Raw genomic sequence first — 20,648 nt, 5'->3', positions numbered from 1 at the left:
TGCGCAGAAGTCACAACACAAAGGCAGGACATGCAGATTGAAGTATGCCTCATTCTTGTGGGGTAAAATGTTGAGTGCATGTGGCTTTGAGAGCGTGCCTCCAGTCAGAGATATTTGGAGTTGTGAGACACCATAGTAATCTAATGAGGACTACAATCATGGCTGCTACTGTCAGACACCAGAATACGATGACTGTTAGAGGTGTAGTTCAGTGGAGAATGCTGGGAAATGGCACTTGTGGGAGACTTTGCCTCCAGCCCTGTCTACCTGTATACTGTGAATGAGGAGAGGAATAAGGACTAATATGTGCAGAGAGCATAAAACATCATACTTTTACTAAATATGGGAATAAAATGGATTTTTATAATATATCTATAAATATGCATCACAGGCATACATGCCTGTCGCTGTGTATGCATTTCCATGTATAAACAGATGTACACATACATATGCATATCATACAACATTTGAAAGTGGATCAGAAATAATCACATAATATACAACACATATTAAGCTCTAGCAACTTCAGAGGGCATTGTGAACGCAAGAGATTTTTGTCGTGCCTCGGTGCGCAGATTTACATTCAGTTTGTGGTTTGGGATCAAACCGTTATCTCAAGGCTGTTGCAGAATTCTGAGTAAACCACGGCATCTTACACAACCTCACCGCCTCTTTGGGTTATTTGCTGCGGGGCAACACAAACACCCAACACGCAGTGGCTGAGGGACCGCTCGCGAAAAACAAACGCACACAGACGCGTCTTCTAACTCCCACTGCACCCATCTCGTCCGATGAATGGGGAGACCCAAGATACAGGGATAGAAACAACAAGAAAAACAAGAAAAAAGGAATTCCAACAAACAACAAATTAAAAGCAAACCAACCAAAAACAATAAAATAATGGTGACAGTACGGGAATGGGTGGGCAGAGAAGTGCACGGTGGGATTGTCTTCACTTTAGGTCCAGGACATCTTCTTCGAAGGATGTGGAGAGGGCGAAAGCGCTGGCGAGAGGCGGGCTCTCCGCACGCAGCACCACCTTCTCTGGCTCGGCCTCCGAACCGGACGAACAATGCAGCTGGACGTCCAGGTCTGCTTCAACAGACTCGGAGGCTAACCTGTTGTTGCATAGAAACATATGACCCGAGCTCGTATCACGTTATGCAACTGTTATGCCGAATTCCCACCAGGCAGCGGCTAAATAGCAGCAATAATTACTGTTTTCTGCGGCCCAGGAGGCGTATTCATGTGTTTTAGGCGGGAAGAAATTCTTTGTAACATAGGTCAACTTGTCACAGGATCTGTTTACTGACATTCAAAGGTGGATAATAGAGAGGTGACAGGAAATGAGGGGAAAGGGAGGGAGAATGGCATGCAACAAAACAATGTCCCCGGGACACTGTGATCACAGTATGTGGATCTTAAAGGTACTAAATTTGATATCCAGAGCATTAATGTAGCAGCAAACAACTATTGTCTATGTAAAGATATAAAGATAGAGTCATGTCTACCTGAGCAGAGAATGAAGTCACTCTCCCTCTGTGTGTGTTGTAATCAGAGTTTCTGGCTGCACTAGTTAAACTTTTCCCAACTTTTGTTTGGCTGCATTTCGCTGCTGCTCTGGTGTGAATTCAGCGTAATGTAAACGTAAATGTACAATGTTGCTGTTGTAATCTGTCACCTGTCGCTGTTTGTTGACGTCAGGGCTCGTGCTTTGGGGTCTTCCTCTGTGTTCTTCTTGCTCATCTTCCTCTGTTTGACTGTTCCACTGTCCGACTTCCCACTTGGTTCCTCCGTCAAGCCTTCGTTGGTTTGAGGTAACAGAAAATGTACATGTTAAAGGAATAGTTTGACATTTGCTTTCTTGACAAGAGTTAGATCAATACCACACTCGTATCTGTCTCTTCAGGCTACAACTAGCAGCCGGTTAGCTTAGCTTAGCTTAGCATAAAGTCTGGAAGCAGATAGAAACAGCTTGCCTTCCGAAGGCAACAAATCCCGCCTACTAGCATCTCTAAAACTCAACAATTAACACATTATATCTAGTTTTTTAAACATTTAAAAGACAAAGCATTAAAACAACAATTTATTTTTTAATCATTTCTCATCTGGGTCTCACGGGAAGGCGTAAAAATACCATGACATTACAAGGACATTTCACATGTCAGGCTTTTTGTCTGTCATTTGTACGCCATGCAACAAAACTACGGTAACAACCACAGTTAGGTTTAGGCAACAAAACCACTTAGTTAGGTTTAGGAAGCACATAGTTGGGCTTAAAATAAGTATGTAAACTAAGTAAAATATGTACGTAAACAACGTAACATAAGTACAGAAAACATGATAAGCGTCACTAAAAACATGTGAAAAACTACTACTATATTGCTTATTTATTGTTTACCGAGCAGCTCCTTCCGTGTGCGGCTGGCTATCTCTTTAATCTCCATGCGGGACAGGGAAAGCGAGTGCGTGGCGGAGATGAGGGGCGTCGAGGGCACCATGGCGGGGGCCGGCGTCGTCAGCACCTTGTTGACCAGAGGGGACTTGAGGGGTCTTTCGATGCTGCGGCCCACCAAGTTACACAGAGGGATCTTGAACATGTGCTTGCATGCTGCTTCACCTTGGGAGGAAGAAACCCAGAGGAAGACAAGGATAGAAAAAAGGAGAGAGGTAACGGGTAAAGTCAGAAAGAAGGAGGCAGGTGACAAGAGAAGACATGAAACGAGGGATAAAAAGAGCAAAGATGGGAATAGAGTGTCGGAAAAGAGAAACATATAAAGAGTGAGAAACATGTGGCAGTTAATGAGATATGTATGAAACTCCTAACCTGAAGCACTTAAGTGTTTTTGCGTGTTTCAGCTCACTAGCTACAGAAATGCAATTCTTTTTATAGAATACTGTATGTTTTTAGACTTTCTGTCATCGTCAATGTATTGCATTTTTTATTACTGTTGCATGGCATGTGAACTGGTCATTTCCTGTATTTAAAAAGACTCCTTGAATGCACCATTAGAGAAGGTTTTTCTAAAACAGACACTGATTGCAACAGCACACAATAAAAGTGTTTTATTGTGATGGATAACTAACCTCAAGCAAGTTTCAAGCCTCTGTTAGTCGGTTTTCATAGCACAGTAAAAATTAATGGGAAACAACGGCTGCCTAGAATGTAAGAAATCCAAAACCTAAAATATGCAAAATGATCTTTTCTTTTGTGACTTTGAGTCTGGAGGTTGACGAGCTGATACAACAACAGCAAACCTCCGTATTCAAATGAAGACACTCTTAAGTGATTAATAGTCCTATTTACTGAAACAGCATGCAATCTTAAAATTAATCATCCTTACTACAGAGAGCTAATGTGATATAACTGTTAGCCATTTATAGCACACTATCTATTATTCAGTAGACACTATAAACGTTTAAAGTCTGTTTGGGACACATTAAATGGATGTTTGGAGTTTTTCAAATGGCACAAACTGCAGCGTGCCAAACCTGCAGTGCCCGACTGTGCCATCAGGGAGCAGTATTGCAGTTCGGTAGCCTCACTCTGCTCCATTGTGGAAAGGCTGATAGTAACATGGATGAGACTGAATCAATGTGGAGGCACAAAGAGGACGGTCTCATCTGAAATGTCAGCGGGTGAGAGGTGAGTAAAAGAGCCACGGAGGAAAAATAGAGGGGTCACTGCTGATGTCTGACAGGTACACTGTGTTAGTGTTGTTATTACAGATCCTCTCTCTTGTACCTGCGTTGTCATACAGCGAAAATGGCAATAAACCAAAATGCAAGGGAAAGCATGCAGTTATTTGGAATATATAATCACAGAGATCAATATATCCCACATGCGTTTCTGGACCGGGGGAAGAGTCACACTGCATCTCACTGGCATATGAATTCAATAGAAATATTGGTGCACTAATTGAAGTTCTCCACAGCAGAGAGATGTTTTGCTGCAGGTCTTGTGTTTAAGCCAGTGGAGGGAGGTGGCGGCTAGCAGCCACACATCAGTAACAGCATCTTGTTCACATTACTGATGCGATTACATCAGATGAAACCCTCCCCAAGGAGCAGATACGGCAGGCTCGCAGGCAGTTAGAGGATGGGATTTTTGTCAGCACCCCTTCCACCTCTCTCTTCCCCCCATCTTCAGCCTCCCTCACCCCCAGATTGTGGCACCGCTGTTTGGACTACCACTTTGGATCGAAGAGAGGGCTGACAAAAGTCTCCATGGCGACAGTGCAATCTGTAAATCATGCTGCGGCAGACGTGTCTTCTCCTTCCCCTCTTTCCCTTTTTCTCCCTCCTTCTCTCCCAAGCTTGTACACAACCCCTCCCTTTTCTCTCATGCATACCTTTTCTGCATCTCACCCCCCTCCCCTTCTCCCCTCTGTAATTTAAAAAACCCTCCTTCTTGATCGACGTTATCTCCTCTTCCTCCACTTTTTTTTACTTTGCACTCTATCACCTTTTCCCCCCCTTCGCACTAATGCTTTAATTAGTAAAGACAGAATAGGGGGATGGGGAAGACATAATGTTCACTTAACATTCAACCAACGTTCAAGTCAACATGCCGCCTCGGAGCAGACAGGGTGGTACACTCTGGGAGCATGTGCATGTTAGTGGGGCAGCATTATGAGCATGAACTGGAGTTGTGGGAGAATCCCGCAGTACCTTCGGCATCCTTAGACATGTACAGGGAAAGCTTGGTACCATAGGGGATCCGTATAGAATCTGAACCAGGGATGAAGAAGAGGGTTACACAAACTGAACACACACAGTAACATACATTAAGGCCCACACACACACACACACACCGACACACAGCAGGTTCTTTGTTAGGTGTACGACTCCCAGTGATGCAGAATCATATGCATAACCAGCTAAAACAGGAAAGAAAATTAGAGTCCCTTTGAGAGAGATGATTACGCGAACCAGCCTAAAAGCATAAAGCCCGTCCTCGGCTAATTGCAGCAGCGACAGTCAAACCTTCCTCCCTGTTAGCCTTATTGGGACCTGTAAATACCCCGCTCCCATCAGGAAAAGCAGAGAAGAGCTGCCTCGATAGTGCACACAACCAGGACATTTCAATAATTGTTTGCCTCAAGCCTCGTCCGTCCCTGCAGCCGTCATGCAGCCGAGGATGTCTTTGTGTCCCTTTTAAAGTCTAATGAACAACGTGTCATTGCCATGATCCATCAGTCTGAATGACAAACCTGTATGTCATTAACGACAGCTGTGCATGACAAATATGCCCCTTTTTGAGACAGTTGTATCAATGTGGAAGAGGTCAGCCGTGTGGGGGGGGGGACTCTGGATGGTCAAATCCACAATAAAAGACAGAGGAGGGAGGGTTGGACGGTGGGAGGGAGGGGCTCGTATTGATCCTCAATCATCCTTGAAAGCATTCTCTGCCTCCGAGGACACTTATTGTGTGCCTTGAATGGTGGTGATGGTGGGAGGTATGTGGGTGATTAGTCTGTTCCTCTTTCTGTAATTTGTGGTTTGGAAGAATAAAAGGGAATGTTTCAGCCCTTTAACTACAAATTACATTTACATAACTGCCGACTAGTTTCCATATCGTTCATTTCTAGATTGAGTTCCTACCTGTGTTGCAACAATAGGTCTGCATTCATTTCACCGTTATGAAAATCAATTTGCAAGGGAATCGGTCACAGCAGACGACAGCCGTGTTTCCATTCAGTTGTCAAGCAAACTTTTGAAATGTGAATTAGGCGCATTTGCGTCAACTGATTTGGAGCGAATAAACTCTGCTTGTTGGCTACAGTGTAGTTTGGTCAGAAGTTGCCGCTGTCGGCTACGCATGGCTGTAATCCGCCAGTAAACAGAGTAGAAGAAGAAGTTCTAACAATCTACGAGAGAAAAATGGAGAGCGGTCTTCAGGAATTTGTTTTAATTGTTCTTTCATGTCAGCTGGTATTGGTCATGTTTCATGCTGTCCGGAGACGAAGACAAGCATTCATACGTTATGGGAATATCCAAGAAGACACCGACAGCAGAAACTGCTGATCAGTCATGTGAGTTAAATGTTCACTACGTCAGAATTTATTTGGCAAAGGCAAAAAAACACCTCAAGTATAAGCATTTTTTTTTCCCGCAATTGAGGCAGTTTTATCAAATTTTGCTGTTTCCATACAGCTTTTCTAATGCGCTACTACAAAATGAGCATAAAAATATGTGAATGGAAACACGGCTAGTGTGTTGCCTTGATGTTTGTCGACGTTATGTTATCGTTGCATTAAACTTGGGTTATATGGATGACTGTTTTGAAAATCGGTGTCGTGGATGCTCCAAAATCTGAGCGATCCTTTAAAGAATAAGTGGTGATATTCTATATTTTCTTATTATCAACAAATCCCATAAAAAAGACCAAAACCAACAATGAATTGATGTCTTGCCTGTTTAACTAAAGCCTGATATCTTCATCCTCTGTGCCATAGATCTCCATTGTTGTCCAAAACTATTGAAACACATCGCTAAGCCACAATGTTCCTTTATTACCATGAACATGGCTACTGTTTATTTGGAGTCAATCCCACATACACTGTCCTGCTGCAACATATGTATTACTACGCCGCTGAAAATAGTCCCCGACAAATGCACTATTTACCGCTGTTTGAGAAATATTTGCTTAAAACTACATTGCCCAGATGTTTCAGGAACTTTAAAAAAAAAATCTAACTGTATATGGGTGTCTTATTCTTAGAGCTTTACGGCTTCAGTAGGAACCAATGAGGTTGGGACTGAGTGCCACATACAGAGTAGAGTTACTAGATAGAAAGTATTGAGAGATTCTCGGTTTTGGTCTTTTAATTGGTTTTCTGACATGAAGAAAAATAAAGAAAAACGCCAGCCATATTCTTAAAATGTGCAAAATAAATTTCACACGATGCTACTTGTCAGCAGTAAACTCTCGGATGTCAGAGGGTCCAGCAGGTTAAGTTTTCAAAATGATCCAGGCTTGCAACGACAAATGAAACAGCGACAATAAAACAAAGGCAACTAATTCTTCACTGTAATGAATTACCTTTCTTATGTTTAAAAGCTCTGAAAACCAGTTTTCTCAATCAGCTTCTTACTCAAACACAAACTCTTCGGCGAACGTTGTTCACATGAAAGGTTTCTCCATCTCGTTTTTTTTTTTTCTCTGTGCTTTTCTCCCTGGATATTTTTTCATTTAACTATACCTTTGATTGTTTCTTATTTAGCCATGAATATCTAGTGTAATAGAGAAATATATATAATATATATATTCATAAGCCAAGTTTCCGGGGGACTTTAAAGTAAATGCAAGTTGATTTTCATCTGGCGATTAATCTGAAATCTGTTGAAAATGGTCAGCTGTATAGTTAAGTTAACTAGATTTGTAGGTTAAACTATCAGTAAGGTTTTTTAAGTTATGGAAAGGAGACTTTATGAAGATCTGGATCTTTCCCAGTGTCACTCTGAGTAGCGCCAACAATGAGCACAATTTCATATTTGTCATAAGACTAAATTATGTCTCTATTGTACAGTCAGAAAGGATGAGCTGATAATGATGGGGTGGATGAATGCAATTAAAATCTCTTGCCCTAAAAAAATGACACGATTCAACTGTGACAAAGAGGAAGAGAAAAGGCTGCTGAGGCAAGTTTATGTAAATGGCTCTCGATCTCCAGACTACACACAGCAGCGTCCAAAGTCAAACAGGCCTGCAGGCAACGTTGACATTTGAAATACCGAAGCTACTACTATCAACATCCTCTGGCGCTTTTGCTGTGCGGGTCCTTACCGTCACCGAGCGGCGAAGGGAACACGGGCATCTCGTAGCCGGTGGGCGTCTGCGGGGAACTCTGGGAACTGGTGTCTCTTGAACTGCAGTTGGAGGCTGAGCTCACTGGAGCCGAGGAAACAAAATAGATGTCCGACTGTGGGCGTAAAAACAGAAGGACGCAGAGAGGAAATGAGGTCAATGCAGAGACACGGAGAACTTGCAAACATGTCAGGAAATATTAAGCTAAGTTGGAAGGTGAAACATAAAGAAAAACAAAGACATCAAATGAGGATAGAGGAGGAAAAAGTATTTGTTTTATGCAAGGTGCATTGTGGTCTTTTTAAAATTATCTATGTGTATGAATTATGAGTGTATTATTGATTTGTAACCATGCAGATTGTCAGCCATATTTCCCACCAGGGTAATAAAGGTTGATTGAAATGAGAGAGAGAGAGAGAGAGAGAGAGAGAGAGGGAGAGCTGAGACAGCTACTTCTATAACACAGAGTGAAGTCTTCTAAAACTGAAAACACTCACAAGCTAAAAGGACTGCTATAGTGTGTTGTATGTACACACACAATGCATATCTATAACCTGAACACCTGATTTACATACATAAAACAATGAAATATTGTGCATTGCTGACAAAAGCAGGACATGGACATGATACTGTGTTAGCTGTCAATCATACTGACCCGTGAAGCAGCCAACTGTAGCTCTGGGACCACTGCTGTGTACACAAGGTTGCCATTGACCACCAGTCGAATCTCGATGGAGTCCGTCGTGAAGGCCAGGATGTAAGGAAATGCACAAACTGCAAAGACAACGCGAACATAACGATAAAACCAGAGGCATATGAAATCTACCCGACTCCCACAATACGAGACATTTAATAGTTCCACCCAGAATGGCATTTTGAAATGCCATCATTAGCCGATGAGACACAACAATCAGACTGAGCATCTCTCGTATAGGAGCTCTGGACACGTCCCCTCTCCTCTGTTTGATGTGAAATGTACGACAAGGTGAGAGCGAACTGCGGAACGGCGTCGACGAGTGAAAGAAGATTCTGTAAAACCCTCAAACAAACTGACAGTCTGACAGTTAAAGAGCTTGGACATTATCAAGCAATTATGATTTTTACAATAAGCTTTGGTTGAGTGGACTGAGTGAAAGTACCAAGACTAAATAATGGAAGTGATATGTATAGTTTACGTATATATCACGCAAGGCCTTTAGCGTGCGATAAGAACGCCTTTGCTGCTTTTGACGTGTCGTTTGTATGCCATGTAGTCTGTACTGACTGCAATGTAAACACACCCGCGTAAATATGCTACGCTCAGAGGGAGTGACGTAGAATAAAAAGCAAGAAAGACTGCTGATGGCAGGCGGGAGGGGAGGTGGATGGGTCCAACAAATACATGACTTTCAACCAGGAGACTTGTTTTGTTTTGTAAGTTACGTTAGTGCCATTTGTCACGTGTTTTTCGTACTGATGTTGCGTTGTTTCCGTACATATTAATTTACATTTTAAGGCCAACCGTGATGTTTTTCCTAAACCTAACTGCGGACGCTACCGTAGTTTTGTTGCGTACCGTACAAATGACACGCGAAAAGCCTAAAGCACGATGATTTGCGCACTTTTCAGTTCATAAGATTATTCTTTTGGCCGAGAGACAATCCAGCTTGAAAAGACTTTGTAGGTTTGTAGGAAACGAGCGAACCGTCTCAACTTTCTGGTCCAGCAAACAAAATACAGGTCTAACCGGAAAATTTGAAGGGGTGTACCGAATAGTTTGAAGCTTCATTCATAACGTTGACATTCAAATTATTATTATTAATAACTCACAGAAACATTGCGTCCAAATGATTCGAGTCCTTAGATGATGACAGCATTTTCACAGCTGGAAGTCAGAACTCTCTTATTTGGTATTGAGGTAATCCAAAAGTTATGCATTACTTTTATAATGTGATACTTGGATTGGGTTACTGATTACGTTTTTTTAACAGGTAATTAGTAAAAAAAAAATATTGATTAGAGTAGCTTAACTGAGGCTCTTCAATGTTTCAGTATGTTTGTTTTACTGCTCAGGACACTTTGTTACTGCTTGTTTCAGTGTGTGTGTGTGTGTGTGTGAGAGAAAGGAGGGCAGCAGCATGTTGTTATCAACTGGGTCAGGGTTGCAGGTTCAGCACCAATTGTATTTGCTTTTCATCACCTTCTGCATTCACAAAAACGCACACACAAACACAAACACAGACGGATGTACACAAAATAATCACAGTGGGCTACACAGGGTGTTTCCATGGCGACAGCAAGCTCCGGCCAGGCCAGCAGCATGGGCCGGGTGGGGCCCCGAGCATTGTTGCCGTGGTAACCTACCAATAGCGTTCGGCATCTGGTTCCAGCTGAAGTTGAAATCGGAGGTGTTGGACTGGATCATCGGTGTGGAGCCGTTGAACGGACAAACTTTCTTATAGTAGCAAATATCTGTAAAGAGGCACAGAGCGTCAAATTAAATTATTTACTTTCTTCTCACTCTCTGTTTTATTGTAACTCAGAGAAATGTGAGAGTTATTAAATGTCCTGTATTATCCCGACATTAAAAAAGTAGGTGGCTGCATTTTCAAAATCCATCTCTGCCTCTTAATATTCTGGAGCAGTCTGTGCTCTGATTTTTATTCCAGAAAGGTGCAGCGGCAGAGGAAAAACATTAAGGCTCAGCTTTGACAACAGAGACAGAGACCTGAATCAAATAACATCTGAAATATTCAGAGTTAAAGGAGGACTCACAGTTGTAACACAGCAGCAGACCCGCCTCCCCGTCTTCATACACATCAATGGCTGCTACAAAATTTACCTGCAGGCAGAGATGAGTCAGTTCAGGGGAGTCACTTCAACAAGATCCAAAGGTCAAGTATGAGAGACCGATTTTGACAAATAATGCCAGGTCACATAGCCTCAAGGTACTGGGTAACCATCCAGGCAATATAAAAGATATATTTCTGCAACAGTTGTTTACTCTTTCAAAGGAGAAATGGTTAAGGATGGTTTATTAGAACAGCTGTTCATCCTCCAGCCGACTCATTCACTCCCCAGCTGGTGGCTGTGAATGACAACATGTTGATTCACACGAGCAGCCTGTTATTCAGCAGGTAAATAAAGCCTCTAAATGAAGGTCTCAGTCCAGAAAACCATTAGGGTTTGCAGGTGTGTAAGTTTGTGTGTATGGAAGACGAAACCTGACAAAATCAAAAATAAATAAATGACTTGATAAATAAATAAATGTCATTAAATGTAGCAAAGATAATATTAAAAATAAATCCATTAATTAATTGCTAAAATGTGACATAAATTTCTGTTTTAATTTGCTTATTTATTAAATGAGATTTCCCTTATTTATTTACTCTCCTGTTTAATTTTCCCTTTTATTTATTTATGTATTTATTTTTAAATTATTTTTTTTATTTTTGCATTCATTTAAAATAATCGGCCTGGAGGTTCCCACTCTAAACCTCGGGACGAGACCGGCGGTGGGTAAATAAATAAATAATTTAAAAAATAAATATAAAATAAATGAACTAATTCATTTATTAAAATAAATACATAAATAAATAAAAGGGAAAATTAAACCGAAGAGTAAATAAATAAGGGAATTAATACAAAGATAAATAAATAAAGAAGCAAAATAAAACAGAAATATAAATATATGTCACATCTTATCAATGCATTAATGGCTACATTTATTTTTAATATTATTTAGCTACAATTAATGACATATTTATTTATTTATCAAGTCATATATTCATTTACTGATTTATTTTTGATTTTGTCACGTTCAGGTCTCCATAAATGCGTGTGTTTCCTCACCCTGTTGGCGTCTACATGATGTAGCCGGTAGGCATCGCCAGTGCTCTCATTGATCAGGTCAAACTGATGTTTATAGGCCACGCAGATCATATTGTCATTTTCCCCCGTCGGCCCGTCCACCAGCGCCATCACCACCGGCGGGTCACACAGACAGATCTCCTAAAAGGCGGATGGACACACAAACACGCACAGATTGGTTTAATTACGTTAAAAGACCATATCTCTACATCTCCCCATGTTGATTACAGCCTCAGTAATGTAAAATATACAGAATATACAGTATATAGTACAACATGAAAAAGGGTAATAATGCTCTCTTATCACTCTTATTATTACACTATTCATTTTCTTTGTCTGACTTGTGTTTGGTAGATAATCATGCTCTGATGCGAAGTGTTGGGCTACGACTTGAGTCACGTTTTTTTATTTGTCGACATTTCGGCAAATTAAAAGCACCATTAAAAGTATGCCGAACTAGCTGTTAGTAGTTCCTTTTTGCAATGTACACATCGATGTGCAGACAACCATCACTGGATTACTTTGCTACTGAAGAAAACTTTAAAATGTCATGATTCTCAGGCAAGTTTGGGGTTATAAGGAGCGTTATTTTTCTGATTTCTAAGCGGACTTATTTGCTATGGACATTGGAGATAATGATATCCTCAGAAAAGTGTAAGCCACACTGAATCCAAAAATATGTGTTTCATGTCTGTGTGCTCAGACTTGCTATAATATAATTTGGACTCAGAGAAGTAGTACATGTAGTAAATTGATGCAAATTGGAGCAATTAAGACACTTTAAAATCCCCCTAACTGCTTTAAAAGGGAATTAACATTCTATTATCATCTTCATTCATTCATTTATGAATCTTTCCATCCATTTATTCATTTCCTTATCCACTCATGTAGAGTTTGTTGTACCCGTATGTACTGAAACTCCTCCACCGGAGAGTCTGCTCCCGGGGCGACGGCGCTGAAGCCTTCAAAACGTGGATGTTTCCTGGTGATGAGGAGGAGTTTGTTCCTGATGGCTGCTACTATCCTCAGCTCTGAGCCGTGGTGGGTGTTGATAGAGTACAAATGACAGCCTGGGACAAAGAGGAGGAGGAGGAAGAGGAGGAGGAGGAGGAGGAGGAGGAGGAGGAGGGTTGGGGGCAAGTGATAGAGAGACAGACAGTACATTGGACATGTGCTGTGCTGTAGGTGGTGTTCCCTGGCATCATTGCACAGATCAATGCAAGCGCCACAGGCAGCAACTGGCATGACACCAGCAGCAGGTCAAAGGTCATGTGTTTGCACTACCAAAAGGACGTTCAGAAAGGTCACAATATTCTGCTCTAGGCTGACATGTCTAAGTGCATTAGGAGGGGGTCTCTTAATGGCCAGTATGAACGGGAGGACAAATTTCAGCTCAATCAAAGTACTTCTGTTCTTTAGATTACAGTGTATTTTTCTTGTTTGTTGTATGGATTCATTTGCGTTGTGTTTATTCCTACACGCCTTGTGTCCTTTGTGTCGTACCTTTAGTTTTCTCCAGTTTATTTTCCCGGCTGTCACACTTGCTTCTGACGAGCTGCTTCTCCTCCAGGCCTCTCTTGAGCCCGCTGAGTCTGTGCACATAGAGCCGAGCGTCCTTCCCTGGAAACAAAACAAAAGCCGCTTCTGTTTTTGCATGAAGGTTACTCTTAATTTGCCATCTCTTTTTTAGCATCCGCCCACGGCCAGACATAGTGGCGTTGTACCGGCAGGAGGATTACTAGAAGGCTCTTCTTAAGGCTCATGGTCTCTCAGAAGCTTAATCAAAGCCTACACACGGTCGTGACAAATGTTTGCGCTGCCATCACATAATCATTATCAAAACCGAGTCAACCCTGTTTGTCAATATTGGTGTAAGCTAATCATCTGCACGGTAATTAATTACATGCTCTTCTGGTTGAGACAAACATGAGAGGAATACTACAGCTGTTTGTTAATACACAGTGACTTCTTATTTGTGTTTTTTTTTTACTTGTAGGTCTGTTCGTTTCCTTTATAGCCCACTCGTCTCTCAGTCAATCCACTCCCGCAGGATAAACAGACACACACACACTCTTTTATATACACACACACAAAAGCTCGACAGGGATTGGTTCTCTATAGGTCAGCTTCCTTAGATCACAGCCAGAGATCAATGTGTTCACTGGGCCAACAGAGGTAGAAAGGGTAAGTATGCACTCAACAACCCAGAGAGATGGCAGAGATGAAATAAGAGGGAGGAATGGGAATAATGAGAAAGAAGATGAGCTGTGAACACTGTTGAAATGAAGAACGAATGAGGGGATGACAAAGGATGGTTCAGCTGTCTCAGATGTGCTGCAGGGAGGGGGATGTGTCCTGGTTTAAGCCTACCTTTGTCAGCCCTGGTGATAAGCAGGTCCTGAGGCTCGAGAACGTGCACCTGCTTCACCACCATGGTTCTGTCAAACACCTGCACCGGGGGCACAGCCTGCGTCTCTGAAAACACAACACATATATCCCAATAGGTAAAAATCTGACAAAATATGTCATAACTGAGGTTGAAAAAAAAAGAAAGTCTCTGTGCAAGAAACAGGAGGATCAGTTGCGTGGAACTCACCAGCATTGGGCAAGGCTGGATCAGGACCTGAAACATGGACAACATCATTATCATCATCATCATGTTGGCTGTTGGCCTTGGCATTCTGCTGAGTGCAGTATTGGATGGATATGGATGGGTGGCTTTATTTTAGAGGACATATGGGGATATCGATTAGGGGATGACCTCACCATCCAGCAGCATGACCCCCGCCGCGTCGGTGGCAGCCAGCAGAGACTGACCCCAGGAGTCGGCACATACGATCTCGTAGGGGAATGTGCTGCAGAACGACTGGGACTCCCATGGCTGCAGCATACAAGCGCATACAAACATACAGATGCATGTAGATATACACAGAAATATTAGAATTACTGTCCACTTGCTTTGGCAAAATATTGTTTTGGAAATATTTCAAATCTGATTTTTTTTCTCCAATTGTTTAAAGAAAATAACATGATTGAATTCAGAGAGAGATTAAAATGACTCGTTAAGATGAAGATATTGCAATGCAGTGAAATGTATCACCTCTTTTCTGCACAGACCGGTGGTAACAAGGCTAGTTGGAGCATCTCCTCTCACAATGGTCTTCAGCTTCAGAGCCTGGAGACGAAATGTCAAATCAGATATGAGACAACAACAGAGACATCTGTCAATTCTGTATGTTTTGGCTTACAGTGCTGCACGAAGCACTCAGATCCTTTATTTAGTATAAGCATCGATACAACAATGTAAAAATATTCCTGTACATGTAAAAGTCCTGCATTCAAGTAAAATCCAGTAAAATTACATAAATATTATCACTAAAATGTACTTTAAGTTTCATTACATATGACATTATTAGAGTGTTAACACTGATGCAACAATGTGTAAGTAGCATTTTACTCTCGCAGCTTGTTTTAACTACATTATATACAGTTATTGTTGGTATTTTAGTCCAGTGGTTCCCGACCTAGGGTTTCCTAGGGTCTCCCTCCAAAAGGTCACCTGATAAATCTGTTGTGACATGATTAATGAGGTAGGAAAGAAAAAAATAAATAAATTCTGCTACATAAATTTATAAATATTGGATAATTTTACCACTTAGGGGCTTGAACAGTGGGCAACCTCTGGGTCTGAAAAGTGAAGCCAATGCAGAAGTGCCTGCATTCTTTCTAATAGCCAGCAGGGGGCGACCTCTCTGGTTGCAAAAAGAAGCCTGATTGTATAGAAGTCTATGAGAAAATGAGCCTACTTCTCACTTGATTTATTACCTCAGTAAACATTGTAAACATGAGTTTATGGTCTCAATCTCTAGTTTCAAGTCTTCTTCAATACAGCCTGATGTTCATTCCGGTCTGGGAGTTGTCTGTGTTTTCCTTTTACAACTTTAACCCTTTCACAGTGTGTTTTCAGTTCATGAAAGTTAATTATAACATTTTGGTCGCCTGAACATGTCTTATTCAGCATTCGGTTGTACTTAGCTCCACCCTCTCGTGTCACTTCTGGTTGCAAAAAACCAAGATAGCGACGGCCAAAATGCCGAACTCAAGGCTTCAAAACTGTAGTCCACAAACCAATGGGTGACTTCACGGTGACTACGTCCACTTCTTATATACAGTCTAAGGGCTTGACCAGTTATTTAAATGAAACCATTTGAGGTTTAGAGGAGAAATCACTGCTAACAACTCATGGATGTAACAAGGAGACCCCAACTACACACAGCCTTTCTCTAATTTAAGTCAAAAAGATTGAGTACTGCTGGTTTTATCTTCAACAACGCGCTGTATTTCATAAGCTTCTCATAGGCTTTTTAATGTAACATTTTAATCTGACAAGTAGCTAGTAACTTAAGCTATCAGACAAACTTAACAGAGTAATAGTATAAAGTAGCATAAAATGGAGATACTCAAGTAGAGTACAAGTACCTCAAAGCTGTATTTAAGTATAATCCTAGTAAATGTACTTGTACTGGTATGTTCAACATTTTAAACCAACACTTAAAGGTCACTTCTTGAAATAAATCAAGTGCTTGATATTTAAACAAGGCCTGTACAAGACATTCAAATCATGGATGCTGCATGTGAATCACGCATATAAATGCGTGACAAGAAGGACAGCAGTGGTCTGAGCTTGCTGAATTATGCACCTTGTATTCCATCACAAATATAACTAGCCTGCCTCTGCTGATTCCTTGTTTCCATGCGTATTTAAGCACTGAGAACTGTGACGACGGCTCCCAGAGGTGCAAAGGCTCTGGACAAGCAGACTGGCAACAGTGAAAAAGTGTCACATTAAAATCAAAGCTGTAATTGCTTCAAATTTTAAAATAGAATACAGTTTTGCACAAACGCTCCAGCAGCAACCATCCGATCAGATTGACAATTTCCAATCCAAGCTGCACAGTCGGGCATTTCTATTTACATATCTGCATAAATAGGCAATCTGGAGGTAATGAGATCAATACCAACCAACAGAACAATGGTTTGGCAGAGCAGTGGACTTTGCCATCCGTAAGAAAAAATATCCATAAAAATACATATTCTAATGATAACATGAAATCATTGTGTATAATGTGCATCGCACAATGAGCGGCTATAAAGAGTGAGTCAGTTAAGTTGAGGACAAAAGCCCCGTCTCTACAAAACTGGATAATCAATGACTCGACACATCTACCTTCCTTTGTTTTCACGCTTTACAGCACAATGAGTCGATGCCTCGGCTTTGTGTTTATGAGCAGAGAGCGACAGGAGCAAGAGAAACGAGGTAGAAAACACAAACAGTGACACCAAGAAGAACAAGGGTTAGTTAGCAAATGAAGATAAAAAACAAAAGGAAGTACTTTGGCAGCATAAACACACATCTTAATGAACTGATTTAAAAAAGGTAGCGACTTTGCTAACCTAATTTCTTCTAGCAGTCTGTTTCAGTGTGCGGCTGTGATGGAAAATAGAAAAATAGCAGACTGAAACCTCTAAACCAGACCTTCTTGAGTTTTAGCACAACATGCTTTCTATTCACAATAGGCCAAAGAATATCTAATATCCCACAAACAACCTGAAACAAATTATTTCCGTAAAGCTAGGGGGTCGTCTAGGTTCATCACCACAGACAGTTATTTACACCCTTTTCTTCTTTGTGCTCTCAGACTTTGTTCCTGTGTAATTATAGTTACATCAGCTCCCAGAACAGAGGTGTAATGATGATTACATCAGCGCGGTAATGACTACAGGACTGTGGCTCAGAGACCTGTTGCTACAGTGTATTATTTCATCCCGACCCTCCTGAAAGTAGGTGTCCAGTTCACTCAGCTGTCTGACAGGAGATTCAGCTGTTAAATTACTTTATGGTAGTATAAAGACTCACAAATGAGAGAGGCTAGTTTTTCTGCTACAAACGCAGTTTCTCTATTCGGCTCATCATTGTGTCAAAATTGAAAAATGCACTGGCGCTGGTAAATAAGTGTATGTAAGGTCACTAAAAAGACTATGGACCCTATTTAAACAATCTATAGCGCAAGATTTAAAGTGCATGGTGCAAGTGCATTTAGGGAATGTCCGACTCCACTTTTGCTAGTTAAGCAGTGCATAATGTGGGCGCAAAGTAAGGTGCAAGGGGCAAAGGGGTTGTGTTTAGTCTCTTATTAATTGATATATTAATTAATATTAAGTGTCTTTTGGGCGTAACAGGAATCCAACCAATCAGAGTGTTATCTTCCATTCCCTTTAAAAGCCAGGTGCGCCGGCATCTGGTGCATTTGATGTTAAAAAGGCAAATTCGGCAAATTGGAAAAGGGAACCTTTTCCTGATGAGGAAACAAGCAAAAGTGCACGAGCAGATGTATGTGGTGCTTGGCCGGTGGACCCTCTGCCTCCGCCGTCTCCCAATCCTCTGTCCCATCAACAACTCCATTTGACTGCATATGCAGCAAATGCACCGATAACCTATTTAACCGGTGCAGGTGGCACTGGGGGCAAAAATCATTTCTATAATGATAGTAAACACTGGGCTAAATATGATAAACATTTATTGATAAATAATGAATTACTTCCCGATTCCAGCTGAGCGGAATCCTCCGGAGCTGCTTAAACCTGCAGTAGGCAGTATATTTTTGGCATCATTGGGCAAAAATTCCATAATAACCTTTCAGCATATTGTAATTCAAGTGATTCAATAGGCATTAACGTAACAGAATATTGATTCATATTTGATCAGCGCTGCCTAGTTTGACCGCTTGGTCAGAGTTTGCGAGTGATTGACAGCCGGCTCTTATAGACGGCAGCTGGACAGCAGACCTCAGCTCTGACTGCTTGTTTTCCTCCGGTCTGTGAAATCTTGCAGATGCCGTTAGGAGCACCGGAGGACACAGAGACACATGATTTTTTTCAGGTTACTTGTTTCTTGTACTACTGTCACGATATACCGACCGTTTTATAAAAATAACTTTTTTTTAAATCATATTTGCTGCAATCTCAGCTTTAATGCATGCACTTTCTGCTGCTTCATGATAGCAATGCACCAACAAAGCGCCTGACCACACCACATTTTAAGACCAACACGCCCTATGGGTGCACACATGGGCGCAAGTACATTTGCACTTACACTTATACCACATGGGCGCTGGGCGTGAAAATGACAACTGCGTCGGTCTGAAACTAGATTATCTCAAACTGATAAAGCCTTGTATGAATTTGAAATGCATTGTTTTGCACAAAACAAGGACTGAGTCTATAATCTAATCTCTAACTAACTAATCTATAACACTGAGCCTATTCTGAATGTAATGCTGACAAACCAGTTAAATGATACAGAAATGAAATACATACATAGTACATAAAAGTGATTTCTTCTGTTAAAAGATGTAAGAATTACGAAAGGTGAAAAGGATTTTTTATAAATGTCTGTATAAAATTATATTCCAGAGCAGTTAGATACTAGCTTAATGTCAGGTTCTGATATTATGCTGAATTATACCAAAGATCAACATCTGTGTTTACATGTGCATGTGTGTTTAGGTTTCTCACAGTAGGCGTGTTTGTCCATGCACTCTGTTTGTGTGTGTATCCTGGTTTCCATGTGTGTGTACAAGTGGGTGTTTCTGCCTTCTTACTGCAGAGCTTTGGGTGGTTGGTAATACTGCATGTGTGTGTGTGTGTGCTTGCATGTTTATTACTTCCTTACCTGCCCTATTCTGACAAATTCAGCCTGCCGTGCTTCCTCCTTCTTGCGTGCCGACTTTGGCGACTCAGGCAGCACGTCGCTGAAGGACCGCCGGTTTAACATGTTCTGGGGAGAAAAAGGAACCTAAACGTGGAACACCAACGTGCACACAGAGAGGGGAAAAAGAAAGCAGAAAGGGGTCTTAGAGACTGACCCTGGCAGGGGGTGAGAGCAGCAGCAGTGAAACACAATGAGAACTAAGTCGTGTTAGGAGCAACAGTGAAAGGAGGGGGAAAAAAATAAAAAAATAAGAACAAAAGTGATGTGAAGAGAGAGAGCCCTGCTGAGAAAGTCAGCATTGCAGCAGTATCCAGTCGGCGTGGTGCAGTATGCAGAGGCACACCACACCGAGAGCTGCAGTGGAATACAGCAGAACACAACTCAGCAGCGGCTACAGTCGCTGCCAGTGGCTGAAGTGACAAGGAGGAGACAAAAAAAAAAGTACGTCCATCCAAGAATGACACTAAACTGGCGGTCAGCAGTGCAGCTGTACCTTGTGCAGGTCAGGCATGAGGTCTTGGTAGAGCGAGCGGATCAACATATCAAGGGTCCGCTGACGCTTCTGGGCAAACGTTGGCGTCTCCAGTGTGGCTTTCTCTCCATTGATTACTGCGGGAGATGAAGCAAGATCAGATTAGACAAATATGATTTATTGGTCATATTCTAATGCATTTTCTTTGTTTTCTTTTTCTTACATTTGACTAATAAAAAGTCCCTGAATTCTTGGTGATCAGTAAATACAGGCGGAGATGGGAGAGGGGGTCCAAACAGTGGAACACTCTCCTCTGAGAATATCTTCAACCTGCAACAAAGAGCAGATATGTTTTTTTTTAATTCATCCTTTATTTAACCAGAAAGGTCCCAATGAGATACAATATCACTTCTGCCAGGGAGTCAAGATGGGCAGTTTCATTATGAGTACCAAACAGGGACAGATAACATCACAATGAAAAACAAACCAAAACATAAAGAATCAAAAGCTAAAATTATAAAGGCAAAATATTGGCACTTAAAAGCAACTACACTAAAAACATTTTTTTTTTAATATTTTTATTAGGGCTGTTAAAGTTAACGCGATAATAACGTGTTAAAGCAAATTTGTTTTAATGCCACTAATTTCTTTAACGCATTAATGCAATTTGGGATTTTTAGGTTGCAGCTCAGTTTTAGAGCTGGAGTGAAGATACTGGTATCATATGAAACTAGAAAAACCTAATG

At 41.3% G+C, this 20,648-nt stretch overlaps 1 protein-coding gene across 5 annotated transcripts in view; it reads right to left on the bottom strand.

Annotated features, from left to right (window-relative positions):
- Nucleotides 1–307: 307 nt before the first annotated feature.
- The window catches only part of garnl3 (GTPase activating Rap/RanGAP domain like 3), a 76,374-nt gene continuing 56,033 nt past the window's right edge, over nt 308–20,648 (bottom strand). For 2 of the 5 annotated variants that reach the window (XM_074618033.1, XM_074618035.1), the window contains exons 14-31: nt 20,126–20,232; nt 19,924–20,039; nt 19,392–19,514; nt 14,760–14,834; nt 14,426–14,540; nt 14,256–14,282; nt 14,030–14,134; nt 13,163–13,279; nt 12,563–12,729; nt 11,642–11,800; nt 10,565–10,631; nt 10,154–10,261; nt 8,466–8,584; nt 7,790–7,925; nt 4,672–4,731; nt 2,402–2,620; nt 1,682–1,802; nt 308–1,118 (exon numbers count right to left, since the gene is read on the bottom strand). In XM_074618033.1, coding sequence (XP_074474134.1) covers nt 953–1,118; nt 1,682–1,802; nt 2,402–2,620; nt 4,672–4,731; nt 7,790–7,925; nt 8,466–8,584; nt 10,154–10,261; nt 10,565–10,631; nt 11,642–11,800; nt 12,563–12,729; nt 13,163–13,279; nt 14,030–14,134; nt 14,256–14,282; nt 14,426–14,540; nt 14,760–14,834; nt 19,392–19,514; nt 19,924–20,039; nt 20,126–20,232 — 2,107 coding nt within the window. In that variant the 3' untranslated portion in view covers nt 308–952. The remainder of the gene's footprint in view (nt 1,119–1,681; nt 1,803–2,401; nt 2,621–4,671; nt 4,732–7,789; nt 7,926–8,465; nt 8,585–10,153; nt 10,262–10,564; nt 10,632–11,641; nt 11,801–12,562; nt 12,730–13,162; nt 13,280–14,029; nt 14,135–14,255; nt 14,283–14,425; nt 14,541–14,759; nt 14,835–19,391; nt 19,515–19,923; nt 20,040–20,125; nt 20,233–20,648) is intronic. The other 3 variants (XM_074618034.1, XM_074618036.1, XM_074618038.1) reach the window with 3 other exon arrangements.

The sequence above is a fragment of the Sebastes fasciatus genome, chromosome 19 (assembly GCF_043250625.1).
Source record: "Sebastes fasciatus isolate fSebFas1 chromosome 19, fSebFas1.pri, whole genome shotgun sequence".
Classification (NCBI taxonomy): Eukaryota; Metazoa; Chordata; class Actinopteri; order Perciformes; family Sebastidae; genus Sebastes; species Sebastes fasciatus.
This window is presented reverse-complemented; position numbering and strand designations above follow the sequence as displayed.